Below are 16,128 nucleotides of genomic sequence, written 5' to 3'. Positions count from 1 at the left end.
TTTGAGTATTTTTTTCGATCAGTTCGGATACCAAATGTATGTATATTTGCAAATATCCGAACCATGTCCAACCTTGTCCACAACATTCAGAATCCTAACGATTCTCGTGATAGATAAATAAATAGGTCATTTGCTCAAAAGAATTAAACAAGCCCATAATGATCAATTTCAAAAAATCTGCTCAAAACAATCTTCAATACAGCAGAAAATCGATATAGGTGTCTTATACTTGATTAACTTAATAGAGAGCAACAAATGTTATAATCACAAGAGCAGTTCTAGAGATCAACACACGATTAACTTTTGGTCTCATTTTCTGTATAAGAGAACAAGAACCGGCGCCAACGGTCGGTTTACTGTCTGGAGCTTGCAGCACGTCCAACCGTCGATAGGTAAGCCAGCTGCAAACGATTCCACTGTCTTAAACTCCTCCCTACAAATGACCCGACATCAATGTAAATGAAATGAAAGTATCTGAAATCGAGAAGAACATGAAAGACAAACTAGGCCACCCAACTGAAACAGCACGGCCAAACCAAGTATTTTCATTAATATATTTTAAATTAAGAGTTTTGAATGATCGATGATAGATAATTAAAAAACAAATGATAACCAAGATTCCAATACCTTCCCCCTGAATGGCCCAGATAACAAACTACACTAATGAGACTGCCTCCGGGCGCAACTACTCTCGTTGCAGCCTCCAATGCAAGTAATGTTGTGTCGGGCAGAGTTTTCAGCGTTTTGTCGCCTCCGGGCAGGTAGCCCAAATTGAATGCAACCAACCTAGAAAAAAAAAAAAGACTTAAATTGCGAAGTTGTTCTCTGGTGTCACATTTAGGGACCAAAGAATTCGTCTTATCCTTTTCGATATGGAATTAGACAATACCTAATTACATCCCCAATATGAACAAGTTCTTCCATTTTCGTATGACACATGGCGTAAAGTTCAACAAGTTTCCTCTGCAAGAAATTAATTTGATGCAACTTAAGAAAGCATAGCTTGTCCGCGTAGAAACATAAACAACAAGAAGTCTATGCAGATGATTGTTGGCGAAATTCATGAACATCAAGTTTCTATCAACATCAATTTTTATGGCAGTATTATATTGATGATCAACTTGAAATTGAATATGATATAATCATTGATGTATCTGTGATCTCATTCGATTAAATTTAGGCACAGAGCAAGTTATTATAACATCTACAAGCATATAATTTAATGCGAATTATCTTAAACAATTGCTACCTCACCAGCAGAGACTGATCGATCCAGTAAAAATGAAGTGCTTTCTAAAGCTTCCTTTTGAACGTCCATGGCGTAAACGTGGCCTCTGCAACTATTTTCATCTGCAACAAGCCTTAGCATAGCAAGTGTGTCGAATCCATTTCCACAAGTGGCGTCGATAACCACATCCCCTTTCCTAACGACCTTTTTCCACACACTGATACATAATAACATCCGAATTTAGAGATTCTCATAAGAACATTGAAATCACATTCCGAATAGCCAAAACAAGAAAGAATGGCGACAAATAAATACCTACGCGTGAGCTACTTCAGTGACCTTTCTCTGACCAAATATGTATCCCAACATCACATCTTCCAACCCTAATTATTGACAACAGAATACGCAACCCTAAAAAATGTAAAAAAAAAAAAAAAAAAAAAAAAAAGACCACACACAGACAATCGGATTAGTGCCGTGGTGAAAAACAAAATCAACCTGAAAACGGAGCTTGATTGCACATGGTCGACGTGGAAACTTCATCGTCGGGAGAAGAGACGGCGTCATACGAAGCAGCGCGAGTGAAAATTGACGCTATTCCTGGAAATCCACGAACCTTTAACCAAAATAACGACGGCGCCGGCGCCGGTAAGAAGAAATTGAACCTCCTTTGTAATCGAATAACTCTGATGGGTAACCGAGTGCAAGCATTGGGGCAGAGCCCCATGACACCCATCGTGAGTGAATTCAGGACTATACAGAAACCCTAGTTTCAACAAAACTCGATAATAATCACAGAAGAAGAAAGAAGACGAAGATAAGAGGAAGGGCATCTGCATCCCACATCGGAAGAATTTGAAAACCTAATCTACTATATTAAAATTACTCACAGCATACTTGTTCGCCGGGCTCGTTAGCGTGAGCTTGTGACCCAAGCGGGGGCTTCAGGTTGACTGGACGTTGAGCCGAGCCAGCTCGCTGGGTCCTGGATGCTCATGCCGGCTCGCCCGTTCCAAGCGGAGAGTTGGTCCCCGGGGTCCAGGCGAAGGCCTGGACTCCGTGGTCCTTAGAGCGAAGGGCACCGCGTCAGGCTGGTCTCACAGAGCAACGACCACCTTCCGCTCTCCGCAGTGGAAGGATAACGGGCCGGTGCTTCTTGGGCCCAATACAGCGAGTTGGTCCGGTTCTAATTGGACAGTCAATTTTTATTTTATTTTTGTTTATACATATTTTTTATTTTATTTATTTACTCTTTATTATTTTATTTAATTATTTTTATTTTTTTTTAAAAAGTAGTATATCCTATTTTATTTTTTATATAATATTTTAAGGATTATTATTATTATATATATATTTTTATCAGAATATTGTTTTATGGAAATTATAAAGTAGCATATTTTTTAATACTCGTATATATGCATGTGACTTGAACGAATATGGGTTGGATGGATATATGAAAACATAAGAGCAGCTTGATGGTTCTCAATTATTAAAAATTAATAAATCTTTTATCATACTACTTTATAATTTTAAAAATATATATTATTAATTTGAAAAACTGAAAATCTTAAAAAATAAAAATAAAAATCTAATCCGTAATTAAATTTACTCTTACTTTCTTTCTTAAGGATATATGACACCATTTTATTACTTCAAGCAGAGGGAATAGAAGATTTTTGGTCCCGGAGGGTTACCGTGCAGCCTAGAATCAATTTACTTATACGGAAAGCATCTGAAATATTTTCTACGTATATATAAAAGTTTAGAATGGAAAAAATCTGACTTATTTCAATGGACTGTTTGCTTGATCTTGTGTTTTGTGTTGGTGACTAACTAGGGTTTTGCTAAGGGGAAGAGCACAAGCTGGTATCGATCGGGATCGATTCTCGAAGGCCTGGGAGAGCAACTTAACACCATCTTTGGGCAGCCAGTGAGGGTGGCTGAGCCACATTCCTCCATCAACAATCATGGTGTTCCCATTCACATATTTACCTTCGTTCACAACACAGAAGGCATGGAACAAACAACATTAAGTACACCATAGGGAAACAAACATGGAGACATGGAGACGTTAGGTTAGCTAACCGAAGAAAAATGGAACCGAGCTCGACCAAACTATGTATTTTCACTAATATATTTCAAATTAAGAGTTTTGAGAGAGCATAAAAACTAGTTATAGATGTTATGTCGAAATTTGAATGATCAATGATAGATAATTAAAACAAACGACAACTAAGAATCGGATACCTTCCCCTCCCAAATGGCGCAGATAACAAACTACACTGATGAGACTGCCTCTGCACGCAACTACTCTTGTTGCAGCATCCAATGCAAGCAACGTTGTGTTGGGCAGCATTTTCAGCTATTTGTCGCCTCCCGGCAGGTACCAAATTGAATGCAACCAAACTAGAGAAACAAAAAAGCCTTAAATTGCGAAGATTGTTCGGTGTCAAATTTAAGGACCAACAAATTCATCTCATCCTTTTTGAATATGGAATCAAACAATACCTCACTGCATCCCCAATATGAATTGTCATGGCGTAAAGTTGAACAAGTTTCCTCTGAAAGATATTAACTTGACGCAATTTAAGACAGCAAAGCATGTCAGCATAGAAACATAAACAAGAAAGTATTCAATCTGGTCCAAGAAGATGATGTTGCCTAAATACATTAGCATCATGTTTCAATCAACACCAATTTTATACGAGCATACAATTTGACAGCGAATTATCAAGACATTGCCAACATGCTTAAACAATTGCTACCTTGGCTGCAGAGACGGATCGATCCAGTATAGACGACGTGCTTTCTAAAGCTTCCTTTTGAACGTCCATGGCGTAAACATGGCCTCTGCAACTATTTTCATCGGCAACAAGCCTTAGCACTGCAAGCGTGTCGAATCCATTTCCACAAGTGGCGTCGAAAACCGCATCCCCTTTCCTAACGACCTTTTTCCACACTCTGATACATAATTACATCCGAATTCAGAGCTTCTCAAAAGAACGTTGAAATCACAATCCGAATAACCAAAACAAGAAAGAATAACGACAAATAAATACCTACGCGTGAGCCTACTTCAGTGACCTTTCTCTGCCCATATATGAATCACAACATCACATCTTCCAACCCTAATTATTAACAACAGAACACGAAACCCTATAAAATGCAACTAAAAAAAAGGACCAATCGGATTAATGCCATGGTGAAAAACATAATCAACCTGAAAACGAAGCTTGACTGCGCTTGGTCGACGAGGAAACTTCATCGAGAGAAGCGACGGCGTCGTACGAAAGCAGCGCGAGTGAAACTTGACGCAATTCCTGGGAATCCGCCCAACTTTAACCAAAATAACGACCGCACCGGCGCCGGTAAGAAGAAATTGAACCTCCTTTGTAATCGAACAACTCTGATCCGCAATCAAGTGCAAGCATTACGGCAGAGCCCTATGACATACACCGTGAATGAATTCAGCACCATATAGAAACCCTAATTTCAACAAAACTCGAAAGAAAGAAGAAGAAGAGGAAGCCCATCCGCATCCCACATCGGAAGAATTTGTAAATCTGATCTACTATATTACAATTACTCACAGCATGCTAGTTCGCCGAGCTCGGCAGCGCGAGCTTGTGACCCAAGCGGGGGCTTTAAGCTGACTGGACGTTGAACCGAACCAGCTCGCTGGGTCCTGGTTGCTCATACCGGCTCGCCCGTTCCAAGCGGAGAGTTGGTCCCCGGGGCTTAGGCGAAGGCCTGGTCTCCGTGGTCCTTAGAGCGAAGGGCACCGCGTCAGGCTGGTTTCACAGAGCAGCGACCACCTTCCGCTCTCTGCAGTGGAAGGATAACGGGCCGGTGCTTCTTCGGCCCAATACAGCGAGTTGGGCTGGTTCCAATTGGACAGTCAGTTTTGTTTTTTTTTTGGGTATGTTTTCTTTATATTAATAATCCTTAAGAAAATTGAGAGAGCCAAAAACATACTAACTACTTTCATCATACTACTACTATATAATTAATTGTTAGAATGGACTTATTTCAGTAGACTGTATAGTATTGTTTGTTCTTCTGTTGTTTTTTACTTAGGATGTCATGAACAGAGAGGGAAAGTCTGATGATAACTCAAATCCTTTTTGTCTAGATTGAAATAAGACTACATTTTTCAATAGAATGTGTGTTTGTTGTTGGTGACTAGAGTTTGCTAGGGGAAGGAGCACCAGCTGGTGTCAATCGGGATCGTTTCTCGACAGCCCGGGAGAGAAGCTTAACATCATCTTTGGGCAGCCAGCGAGGCTGGCTAAGCCACATTCCTCCATCAACAATCATGGTGTTACCATTCACGTATTTACCTTCATTCAACCAACACATTAATGAGCTTACTTAACAAACATGCAGGTTATTAGCTAATCAAAATGGATCCGAGAGAGATCGAACCAGCATCAGATGCCAGGTAGACGGCAGCCATGGCAATGTCCCATTTCTCCCCAACTTTAATCAGAGGAAAAACATCATTGATCGTGTTGGCAATCTCTTCCGGAAGCAGCTTGCTCATCCCAGCAGTTTCGGCAATGGGGCCGGGCGCGATACCATTAACTCTGATATCATAATCTGCACCCCATTCGAGGGCCAAGTTTCTTGTGAGGGCATCAACAGCCGCCTATATATATATATATATGTTTATGGTAAAAGATATCGAATGAGATATACGAGAGAAAAAATCTAATGACATACCTTGGCTGCAGAAACATGGATCTGATACCAGGTCGCGGTGTAGTGCAAATTGGCGCTAATATTTAGTATAAATCCTCCGCTAGACGAGCTTCTACCCGGCGCGCCCTTTTTCAGGTACTTTAGAGCCTCGTGGCACATTGTAAATGTGCCTACAGCGTCTATGTCGATCACTGCAGAAGACATTTCAATGCCTTAGAAAAAATTGATAAACGGCTAAGTAAACAACACTTTTTCGTATATACAGATGTTTACATGAAAAACCAATGAATATGTTAAACAATGTGTTCTTTAGAATCAAATTGTTTCCGGTGGAAACACTCACATGAAAGACTAATCCATTCCATTGTATCGTATACGCCACTAAATCTACTATCAACGAATTTTCAAACGAAATGCGTAGATTGTTTTGTAAACCGAGCATAATTAATGGTTATAACAACTAACAAATATAGGAAAACTATGTGATCGCTAGCAGGCATGATCAAGACATACAACATGAATATGATCTATCATTTCATACTAGCTTCCTTATAAATCTTCGCCATTTAATACACATCTTCGATCCGGTAAGTGCATCAAGTGTGTTTCTGACATTTTATCATCGATCCATTTTTACCCTCGCTTTCCTTATAATCCAACCACTGTAAAATTTTGATCATAAAGCATTGTTTGCTCATAGTAATCCAATAAACATTAAATTCGGTTGCTTCTCTATTTGATCAAACAAGAATTTAGTGTGTAAATAATAGCTTTATCAATCTCATATCTAAAAATTCTGAGCAGAGAACTACAAGAACATAGTGTAAAGGATTAAGGAAGAAAAAGGATGCAGGATTGATTAGAGGCAAATTAGACCTGTTTGGAAACCCTTGGGAGAGAGATCCTCAGCAGATACAAGGAAGTTGCCGGCAGCAGAATTCACAAGAATGTCAAGCTTCCCAAAATGCTTCACTGTTGCCTCCACAACTCTCTGTGCATCTTCCTTCTTCCGAACATCCCCTTCGAAACCAACTGCCTACACAGAGAGAAATGTTCGAACCAATTACCAAAGCTTCACCAATAAGATACACAGATCAGTTCGAATCGATATCCAAAACAGCAATTCAAATTTCACTGACGCTCAGCGACAATCATTAGGATAACAGCGAACCTTGTTTTCATTTACCAAAAAAAAAAACAGGTCAATTTCTAAGCACATCGGCTATGGCGAATAATTTCTACCCAATGTGTATAGGCCAAAAGAAAATACAAATTGAGTAGAGAACTACTCACAGAGATGCCGTGGCTCTTGAGAACTGCAACGGCGTCGTCCAAAATACTCCTCCGGCGACCCATGATTGCAATCGAGGCTCCATGTTTGCCGAATTGGGTGGAAATTTCGAAGCCGATTCCAGAGCCGCCTCCGGTCAATAGCGCAACCTTCCCCTTGAGTACATCGGCCTTGAATGGAGACTCCATCTCGATCAGCTGATACGATTCCCAACTTTTTATTCAATTTCCTTCAGCTAGGAGGACTACAATAGATAGATACGGTGGTGCCGATGCACGGCCACTCACGAAAGTCAAAATGAATGAATCTCCGACGACAGGACGGCGGACCTATATAGATTACACGCGATAGCCAATGGCCTGAAGACACGTGTTACCTTTTTGAAATAATGGAGTATATAATTTTTTTTTTTATATATATATATAGTTATGTTCGTTGTTTTTGTCTTAAAACTTGGAAGGTGAATATGATATGATAGGTGGTTTGTTAGCTCGTTTTTTTTTTTAATACGTTTTTTATTTAAAATATATGTATTTTAATAAATATATCTATTTGATATAGTAGTTAAAAAAAAAAAAAAAGGTAATATTTTAAAAAAACAATAATGGAATAAATAATAGTAGTAGTAAACTAGAGAAGAATTAATTCTTTTGGAGTTTGATAATTTTTTTCTTTTTCTCCACTAATTTTCACAGTTTCAAAAAGATGAGCTCTCTTTAGTTTAGGGATACGTTATCTTATATAGTTTAAATTAATAAATAATGGCTAAATTACTTCCTTCGTCTCTAAATATTTATCTTATTTTTTCATTTTCATTTGTTCCAAAACAATTGTCTTATTTTCTTATTTAAGTAGCGTGGTCCCTACTTTATAACAAAATTATTTCTATTTTTCTATATTATCCATAATTATTACTTTAACATACTCTTTAACATCCTTAAAAAAAAAACAAAGGTATTTTAGTCATTTACATTCTACTTTGTATCCACTTTCAATTAAATACTATTATTCTTTAATTCTCATTCCAATTCTTCACTTCTTTTGGGACGGAGGGAGTATAACAATACTTATATTTTAGTAAAAATGCACAAAATATTTTGTGTTTTATTTATTACTGTTAATTTAAGTTCGGACGAAACACCTTTTTGTTTAAAATTGATGTTTGATTCTAAAAAAAGACTTAACTTTCGCAAGTTTTATAAAAATAAAAACGTAAAATATGTAAAATATTTTTTTTAAATAAAATAAATAAATTAATAATTGATTAATCATTTATTTTAATTTTGTTGGAGATAAATTATAGGTTGTTTTGTGCATTTTTTATTAAAATAGAAGGGTTATATAATTTACCCATAAATTATTATTAATAAGTTATAATATTATTTTTATTATTTTTTATATGAGTAGTGTTGTTGGTATTTTAAATAATTTTAAGATTATATCTTAATAAAATACATGCAATATGTATATAATTTTGTAGATAATAAAATTTTATATAATAAAGATAAATAAAATATATATTTATTTATAGTTAATAAAAAAAATTTATAATAAATATAAAATTTTAAATATAGATAAAAATATTTGTTTATTAATGAGAGATAAATAAATATAAGGGTTTTGAATGAATGTAATAAATTAAAATTTTAATTAAATTTATTTATATTTGATAAGTATGTTTAAATTTTTTTTATGAAAAAGACAAAAAAATAAAAGAAAAAGAGTTATCTGTAGTGGAAGAGTATTATTTATTTTTACAAAATATTATATTAAAATATTTTTTTAAAAAATAAAAACTAAATTGAAAATTTGTTAACTTATTATGTTAATTTGTTTTCACCGGAGATGAATTGATAGGAATGTTTATTGGATATAATATTTAATAAAAAAATTATATTGTTTTTTGTTAAAAAAATTAAATAAATATAAAATTGATTGACAAAAAAAAAAAAATATTTTTATATAACTATAACTGTGAAAACAAATGTGAATAAAACTTTATATTCTTTAAATATTAACATGTCACAATAAACTGTGCGTTGTTTTTTGAAAAGTTGGGAAAAAAAAATATTTTTTTATACAAAATATAAGAAATTAGATAGAGAATATAAAAATTAATAAATATGTGTAATATATTTATTTTTTTAAAAAAAAAACATGTACAAAAAAGAATAGAACGAACAAACACAATATGTAACAAAGACATCCAACTTTCGTTTAGATATCTTTCAGAGAATGCTTGGAGTTTTGAAAATTTTAAATAATTAAAAAAAAATAACATTTAATTTAATATATTATAAAAATAAATATTTAAATTAATTTTTAAAAGTTGACTGGTACCTAAAAAAATAATTAAAGTGTACATAAAAGAAATGAATAATACTCTCTCCGTCCTAGATAAGATGACCGTATTACTGTAAATACGAAAATTTAGGTAAAGTATAATTAGTAAGTAATTAAGAAGTATACTAGTAAAAATAATTATAAATTAAGATTATAACTAAATAATTTAATTAAAATTAAAGAAAATTTAAATTTTAAATTTTAAAATATAATTAAAGTATATAATTAATTTTTTTTTAAAAAAAAATAACAAATTACTTGAAACGGACAAAAATAAAAAAATAAAGACAAAATTATGTGGGAGACTTACTAGTACTTATTTTAATAGGCATGCAGTCTATCCTAACTGAGTTCCTATAGTATATGTTTGAAGTTGTAATGATTATGATATGATTTAATATGTGAAATAAAAATTTTAATTTAATATTAAAATCAAATATGTTTATTGTAGTATTTATAAAATTATATCTTAATAAAAATATTTAGTAAATTATTTATGTCATCTTGTACATAATGAAGTGTTACATATAAATAAATAAATAAAATATATTAATATGTTACTAATACAAAACTTTTTGGCTAATCTAACTATGTAGATGATCCTCTACTCGAATTTTTCCGCACCAACTATTTTTACAATTTTTACAAATATCTTATCGAATTTAATGATGTATATATATACTATATATATATATATGCATATATTCTGAAATGTGAGTTTTTACACACGTGCGTTTGTAATAAATACGACAATGTTAAATTTGTTAAGCCACGCGTAGGTATTAGAAACGAATATTGTTATATTTATTGAACGAACGTAGATACTTTTAAATTTGTTGCGTTATCTTATTACATCAAAATTGACCATAACAATATGATTGACATTTGTTAGCATTCTGATAAATTTTGAATCCTTTTGAAACATTCCTTTGATCTTATTAATATATATATGTGTAGTTACAATGAATACGACAATATTGTATGTGTCAACATTCCGATTGTGTGTCAAAGCTACGGACGGGTATTTGTAATAAAAATTGTCGTATTTATTTAATGTAAGTTATTTTAATTTTTTTGTTATCATGTCAATTAATATTTCATTTGTTATTTGGATATGTCGACGTTAACCATATTAATATGATTGGTGTTGATATTAATACGATCTATATTCACCACCGTATATATTTAAAAATAATGAATCAAAACTATTAAATTGAGTTATTTGTCGGGTAGCTCACAATCTATCGTAATTTAGACAATAATAGGCCAATATATAGAACTAAAATTTGCTCAATCCAATTGAATTCATGATAGATCGTCGTAGACTCAACAGGCTATCCGGAATGTTTAATAATATAAATACAAATAAGAGTATCTATGGATTTCTTTGGTTGTTATATATTTGAAATTTATTTGAAAAATCTGTTGATTGAAGTTTATGTTTAAATAGTGTTTTGATGCAATTTTTTTTTTTTGTAAGAAAAAATAATATATTTTTATTGAAAATCATATAAGCTAGTGTTGATTAATATAAACTCTATATTTTATGCATGTTTCAAATAATATGTGACATTGATAATAGTTTGTAATATTCAAAATGTCCATATTTTGAAATTTTTATGATATATTTTGCCTGTAATGTTGATATTATATATTTTTATAACTAAACGAGTAAAAATGAATAATCAATTATATAAATAGTTTGAACTTTATAACTATAAACAAATAATTGTATGTGTGTAAACTGTTTTTGTTATATAACTTATAGTGTGTATGGATTTAGGGTTTGAGTTCAAGAAAAAATAAAACTTTAAATTAGAATAGCATTGTATTGTAATGTAATACAAATATGTGATATAAAAATATGAAATGAATTTTTAATATAATGTAAAAACAAAATTAGGTTAGATTTCGTATTTTAAGAGAAATTTATTTTAAAGAAATAATGGTAACACCCCACAAACCTAGCTAGGGTTAAGGATGTTTATGGGTTATTTTTTACCTTGCGTTTCTAGACAGTAGCTAGGGTTTAAGGATGTTTCGCTAATAACAACTATAATAAAACCCACAATATAATTAGCACAAACATACATAGATATAGATGTCTCCAAATCCAGAAGGCATTTCCCATCCTACATTATTTGATGTCGCAAAAACGACATTATATGGGAAATACTGCAAAGTCTGAATAATACCAATAATAATAATAATAATAATAATACTAATAATAATCAGCCTTGCTGTCCTCATACCTTCTCAGGTGGACTCATCGCTACTCTCCTCTGTCTCATCACCGTCAACCACCGCCGCCGGCGGCTCCTCATCTTCCATGCCGTCCTCCGGCTGCCCCCACGCCAGGAATTGCAGAGGCAGCGCATGCTGATGAGCCGCCTGGCTACGAAAAACATCGTCCGGTTTCCCGAACACCATCCGCCCTCCTCCCATACGAGGAGGAGTCGTCGGAGCCACATAGTAGTACGGAGAAAAATCCTCCGCCGCCGCCGGCAGACCTCCGAGCATCGGAATGCCGCCCGCCGGCTCATCCCTGGGGAGAATGTCCACCAAAAAATCGAAAACATCAGTCCTCACAATGGCCGCAATAACGTCGTTTTTCTGAAGAGTTCTCCGCTTGTTCTCCTCAGTATGGATCCAGGCGCGCGCAGTCAGATCCATGACGAAAAGCTCGCACGCCTTGGCGAAGATGATCGGAGCCTCGGCGGAGATCATCCGGACGTCTTCGTCCGATTTCATGATCTTCTTAATCCTCGCCAGGGGGAGGCTGTGGTTCCTGAACTCGCAGGAGAGTCCGATGTCGTGGATCTGGTTCGTCCAGAAGGCTTGCACCTGCTGCTGCTGGTGGCTAGCGCTAAAAAAGTGCTGCGGCTGGTTATGGAAGGTGAGCGACGGCAGAGCGAAGCGGTTGGGAGAAGTGAATCCGTAGGTCATGATCTGGTTCGAGTTCGCGACCACTCCAGATTGCTGTTCCTGATGCTGCTCGTGGTCTTCCTGCGTCAATGGCTGCTGGTAGTTCGGGTCGATGTTCTCCATTTCTGCTGCGATTTCATGAAATCATGGACACAATTGAAACCAGATTATCAGTGGAATGTATATAATCGACGATCCAATTGTTATTATTTAGGGAAACAGTTACAAAATCCAGATCCTTGTAGATAGAACATCGACGATGATGAAAAGCATGAGTATCAACAACTGGATGCGTCGATCCAGAAATCGTTTCATTGAATCTCGAAAGGAATACAGATCTACTACAGAAAACAGTACCAGAAGAAGAAGAAGCACGAACTCAACAAAGGAAACCGCCAAAAGAGGAAAGGAACTATTATAAGGTCACAATCAAGCATTTCTAGAGCGGGGAAGAAGGAATCTGAAGAGATCCAGACGTTCTCAAGTCAAAAAACAAATCTAATCTATCATCTCAGAAAATTGTTTCTCAGTTAAGAACATCTGAACATCAACATCTTCTGCGACAATCATGACAGTTTTTTTCAAGAAATCACATAAAATCAAAACAACAGATCCTTAAATCAACAGCATTCTATCCCAACGATCTAGCCACATCAATCAAATCACGAATTAAACTCACAGGAAGAACAAAAAATCAAAATCAGAACACGTAGATAATATCGAACCTCTAAATCCAAGCACCAGAACCAAACTTCATCCGAGGCACTTCGCACGCAACAACAACGAAGCATCTCATCTAAAAGATAAAATGGAACTGACAAAAAGCGCAGCAAATAGTTTTTTACCTCAAAATCTCGCAAAAAAATCAAGCACCTGCAGAGGATATTCCTTCTCCTGGAGAAAACCCTAGAAGCCAGCACTGAGGTGGAGGCGGAAAGCCGAGGGGGGTTTAAATTCTGGTGGGAGGAGAGAGAAAACAGAAGAGAGAGAAAAAAGTCATGTCTGTTTCCATGGACGCGTGTCTATCGGTGGAGGTGTCAGACATAATTGCCAAATATTAAAAAAAAAAAAAAAAAAAAAAAAAGCCTAGAACGTTCTATTCCTGGAGGAGAGAGAAATATGTTTTTTTTTTTTTAATATTATATGTAATAGTTCCTCCGTCCATGTAATATAGATGTATTATGGTAGATACGGAAATTTAGGTATAATATAATTAGTAAGTAATTAAGAAGTGTATTAGTAAAAATAATTATAGATTAAGATTAAGATAAGAAAATAGTTTAATTAAATTTAAAATGCGATTAAAGTGTATAATTATATTTCCAAAAATAGAATAGACAAGTTACGTGAGACGGACGAAAATAGAAAATAGGAACAAATTATGTGGGATGGAGGGAGAGAGGGAGTATAATTTAGTATTGTAGAAGTAATTTTATTTTCATAATAATAATAATATATAATTTAATATTAATTATTAAATTATTCATTAATTATTGTTTAAAATAAATTTTATTTTATTAAAAAATAATATTATAATTTAAATATTATCTTCTCATTTTTTTTCTTTTTCCATTTTTATACTTACATATAAACAAAATTAATTTTAAATTAAATTATAAATGAAAGTTAAAATGAAACTGTATATATATATAAATAAAGTACTATAGAAAAATTATTTAAAATAATTTTAAATAAATATGAGTTTCAATTTCTGACTGGACAATCCTCTTCAGCCAACGGTGACGTAGGATTGCTGACGCTTCGCCGTTATAGAGGCTTCTAGGACGGCAAGCACAGAATGAATCTCTGCCGTCCGTTGTGTAGGGCCAAGTGAATGGATGGTGTAGATTTAATCTGCTATGAACTGCCGGTAATTATTGGCGGCAGGTAGGCGTTACTTGCTGAAGTAGTAGACATTTAAAGTAAATTTGTTATTACTTTTTAATTATTTTTATAATGTTATTAGCGAAAGGCTGCCGTCACGTGAGGTCGAGGTGGCGATGATGTGGCACAGCGGTTGGTAGGGACACGCACGTGTTGTAAATGAAACGGCGGTGTTGTATAATGCATATTTCATATATTATGCATGGAGAGGTGTTTTTATAGTGTGCATGGCAATATTAACATTTTATTTATTTTTCTAAATGTCAAAGTCACGTAAAAAGATATTTGAAATTAATATCGTCGTATTTATTAAATGCAAGTATCATAGATTTTGTACCGTTACGATACTGATTATTTTGTATATTATCTTGTTATATCGACGTTTACTATATTAACATGATCGATGCCTTTTAACGTTAAGATGATCTTGATATTAGTACGATCGATATTCATAGTAGCTATAGGCATATAGAATCTAATAAATACTCGTGGCAATAACAAATACGACGATGTTAATTTGTAAATGTGCCAACATTCCTTTTGTATGTTACGTTAAAGTCATTTGAGGGCGGTTGAAATAGATCTTGTCGTATTCATTCAATGTAGATAGTTTAAAATTTTTGTTATTCGATATTTCATACGTTATCTATTACGTCAACATTGACCATAATAATATGATTAAAATTTATTGGCATTCAGATAAATTTTGCTATTGTCAATAAGGGATCCAGACTTTCAACTTAAAATTAATCGGTGATAGATGGAGTAGTCATTCATCGTTAAATCGTTTCAGAACATTCATTTAATTTTATTCGCATGCGTAGTTATAGTAATTAATGATGCGCTCGTGCCAATATTAAGCAATTTTGAATTTATTGTTACTATGTTATTTAATATTTCATGTGTTATTTGGTTATGTCAATATTCGCCATAATAATATGATTGGTATCAATATAAATCTTTTCACAATATTAGTAAGAAAGTATCTATACTTTTTTGTATTTTTTGTATATAACGATATACATATTTTTTAAGCTATATATTTTTATTTTTTTACTTTATTCGTTAGATTTAAAAAAATAATAAATAATAATAATAATAAAATTGTTTATGCATATTTTTTCAATTCAAAATTTTGTATACAAATTATTATTTAAAAATAAAACATGAAAAATCTATCTTAATTCCAACATTTATTATTAACAAAGTCCAGACCTAATTCATTATTAGGCAGTTTATGCCATTATTATTACCGTTTTTTAAATTAAAATATTTACTATTAACAAACTCCAAACCTAATTCATTATTAGGCAGTTTATGTCATTTGTATATCAAATTCAAATGGATTGTTCTTGTTTTAATAAAATAATCATACATTAATACTAAAATATTTTTAATTTTTACTTAAATTATAAATATACTATTATACATACAATTATTTTATATATAAAATCAAATGAGAAAATATCAAAATCTCTTACACATTTTTATTAACTAATAAAATGTTACTTTATTATTTTTTAATTTACTATAAAACTTCGAATAAGACGGGGAGAGTATTATTCTTAATATTTTTAAAATTATTAGAAAAAAACACCAAAAATTTGGTAAGCCCTTTTAAAATAAATGTCCACATTATCATTGTTACTATTAAGGAAAAAAAAATAGTAACAAGCATCCAAATTTGGCCAAGCTTTTAAAGTAAGTAATTAACACTATGCTTACATATATATCCAATTTATTTTTTAACATTATT

At 33.3% G+C, this 16,128-nt stretch overlaps 3 protein-coding genes across 7 annotated transcripts; all 3 read right to left on the bottom strand.

Moving 5' to 3' along the window:
* Positions 1-29: 29 nt before the first annotated feature.
* LOC127249610 (uncharacterized) lies at positions 30-2,454 on the bottom strand. 3 transcript variants are annotated; one of them, XM_051272510.1, is made up of 7 exons: positions 2,119-2,454; positions 1,727-1,994; positions 1,548-1,611; positions 1,250-1,445; positions 890-963; positions 628-786; positions 30-433 (listed from the first exon to the last, which is right to left on the bottom strand). In XM_051272510.1, exons 2-7 carry the CDS (start codon positions 1,962-1,964, stop codon positions 310-312), a joined length of 855 nt encoding a protein of 284 aa, XP_051128467.1. In that variant the 5' UTR covers positions 1,965-1,994; positions 2,119-2,454; the 3' UTR covers positions 30-309. The 3 variants fall into 3 exon arrangements, with proteins under 3 accessions (XP_051128467.1, XP_051128464.1, XP_051128468.1); XM_051272511.1 differs by having other exon boundaries at positions 39-433; positions 1,727-1,844; XM_051272507.1 differs by lacking the exon at positions 2,119-2,454 and having other exon boundaries at positions 31-433; positions 1,727-2,102.
* A 1,350-nt stretch (positions 2,455-3,804) lies between these two features.
* Positions 3,805-7,517, bottom strand: LOC127249608 (peroxisomal 2,4-dienoyl-CoA reductase [(3E)-enoyl-CoA-producing]-like). Its single transcript, XM_051272505.1, has 8 exons — positions 7,223-7,517; positions 6,806-6,965; positions 5,951-6,120; positions 5,654-5,876; positions 4,819-5,568; positions 4,449-4,671; positions 4,288-4,356; positions 3,805-4,189 (listed from the first exon to the last, which is right to left on the bottom strand). The coding sequence occupies exons 1-5, from the start codon at positions 7,406-7,408 to the stop codon at positions 5,411-5,413; spliced, it is 897 nt and encodes a 298-aa protein (XP_051128462.1). The 5' UTR covers positions 7,409-7,517; the 3' UTR covers positions 3,805-4,189; positions 4,288-4,356; positions 4,449-4,671; positions 4,819-5,410.
* A 4,116-nt stretch (positions 7,518-11,633) lies between these two features.
* Positions 11,634-13,435, bottom strand: LOC127249835 (nuclear transcription factor Y subunit C-2-like). 3 transcript variants are annotated; one of them, XM_051272858.1, is made up of 2 exons: positions 13,334-13,435; positions 11,634-12,616 (listed from the first exon to the last, which is right to left on the bottom strand). In XM_051272858.1, exon 2 carries the CDS (start codon positions 12,609-12,611, stop codon positions 11,820-11,822), a length of 792 nt encoding a protein of 263 aa, XP_051128815.1. In that variant the 5' UTR covers positions 12,612-12,616; positions 13,334-13,435; the 3' UTR covers positions 11,634-11,819. The 3 variants fall into 3 exon arrangements, with proteins under 3 accessions (XP_051128815.1, XP_051128816.1, XP_051128817.1); XM_051272859.1 differs by having other exon boundaries at positions 11,634-12,613; XM_051272860.1 differs by lacking the exon at positions 13,334-13,435 and adding an exon at positions 13,214-13,225 and having other exon boundaries at positions 11,634-12,613.
* Positions 13,436-16,128: the final 2,693 nt, after the last annotated feature.

Source organism: Andrographis paniculata, unplaced genomic scaffold (genome assembly GCF_009805555.1).
Source record: "Andrographis paniculata isolate CXL003 unplaced genomic scaffold, ASM980555v1 Contig36END, whole genome shotgun sequence".
In the NCBI taxonomy this organism is placed as follows: Eukaryota; Viridiplantae; Streptophyta; class Magnoliopsida; order Lamiales; family Acanthaceae; genus Andrographis; species Andrographis paniculata.
This window is presented reverse-complemented; position numbering and strand designations above follow the sequence as displayed.

Coding starts and splice junctions, on each gene's coding strand:
- LOC127249610 (XM_051272510.1), bottom strand. CDS start 1,964: ATGGGTGTCATGGGGCTCTGCCCCAATGCTTGCACTCGGTTACCCATC. Junction 1,446..1,547: donor GTCACTGAAGTAGCTCACGC/GTAGGTATTTAT, acceptor ATTATGTATCAG/TGTGTGGAAAAAGGTCGTTA. Junction 964..1,249: donor GATCAGTCTCTGCTGGTGAG/GTAGCAATTGTT, acceptor AATTTCTTGCAG/AGGAAACTTGTTGAACTTTA.
- LOC127249608 (XM_051272505.1), bottom strand. CDS start 7,408: ATGGAGTCTCCATTCAAGGCCGATGTACTCAAGGGGAAGGTTGCGCTA. Junction 6,121..6,805: donor TCCCAAGGGTTTCCAAACAG/GTCTAATTTGCC, acceptor TGTCTTCTGCAG/TGATCGACATAGACGCTGTA. Junction 5,569..5,653: donor CTACCTGGCATCTGATGCTG/GTTCGATCTCTC, acceptor GGTTGAATGAAG/GTAAATACGTGAATGGTAAC.
- LOC127249835 (XM_051272858.1), bottom strand. CDS start 12,611: ATGGAGAACATCGACCCGAACTACCAGCAGCCATTGACGCAGGAAGAC.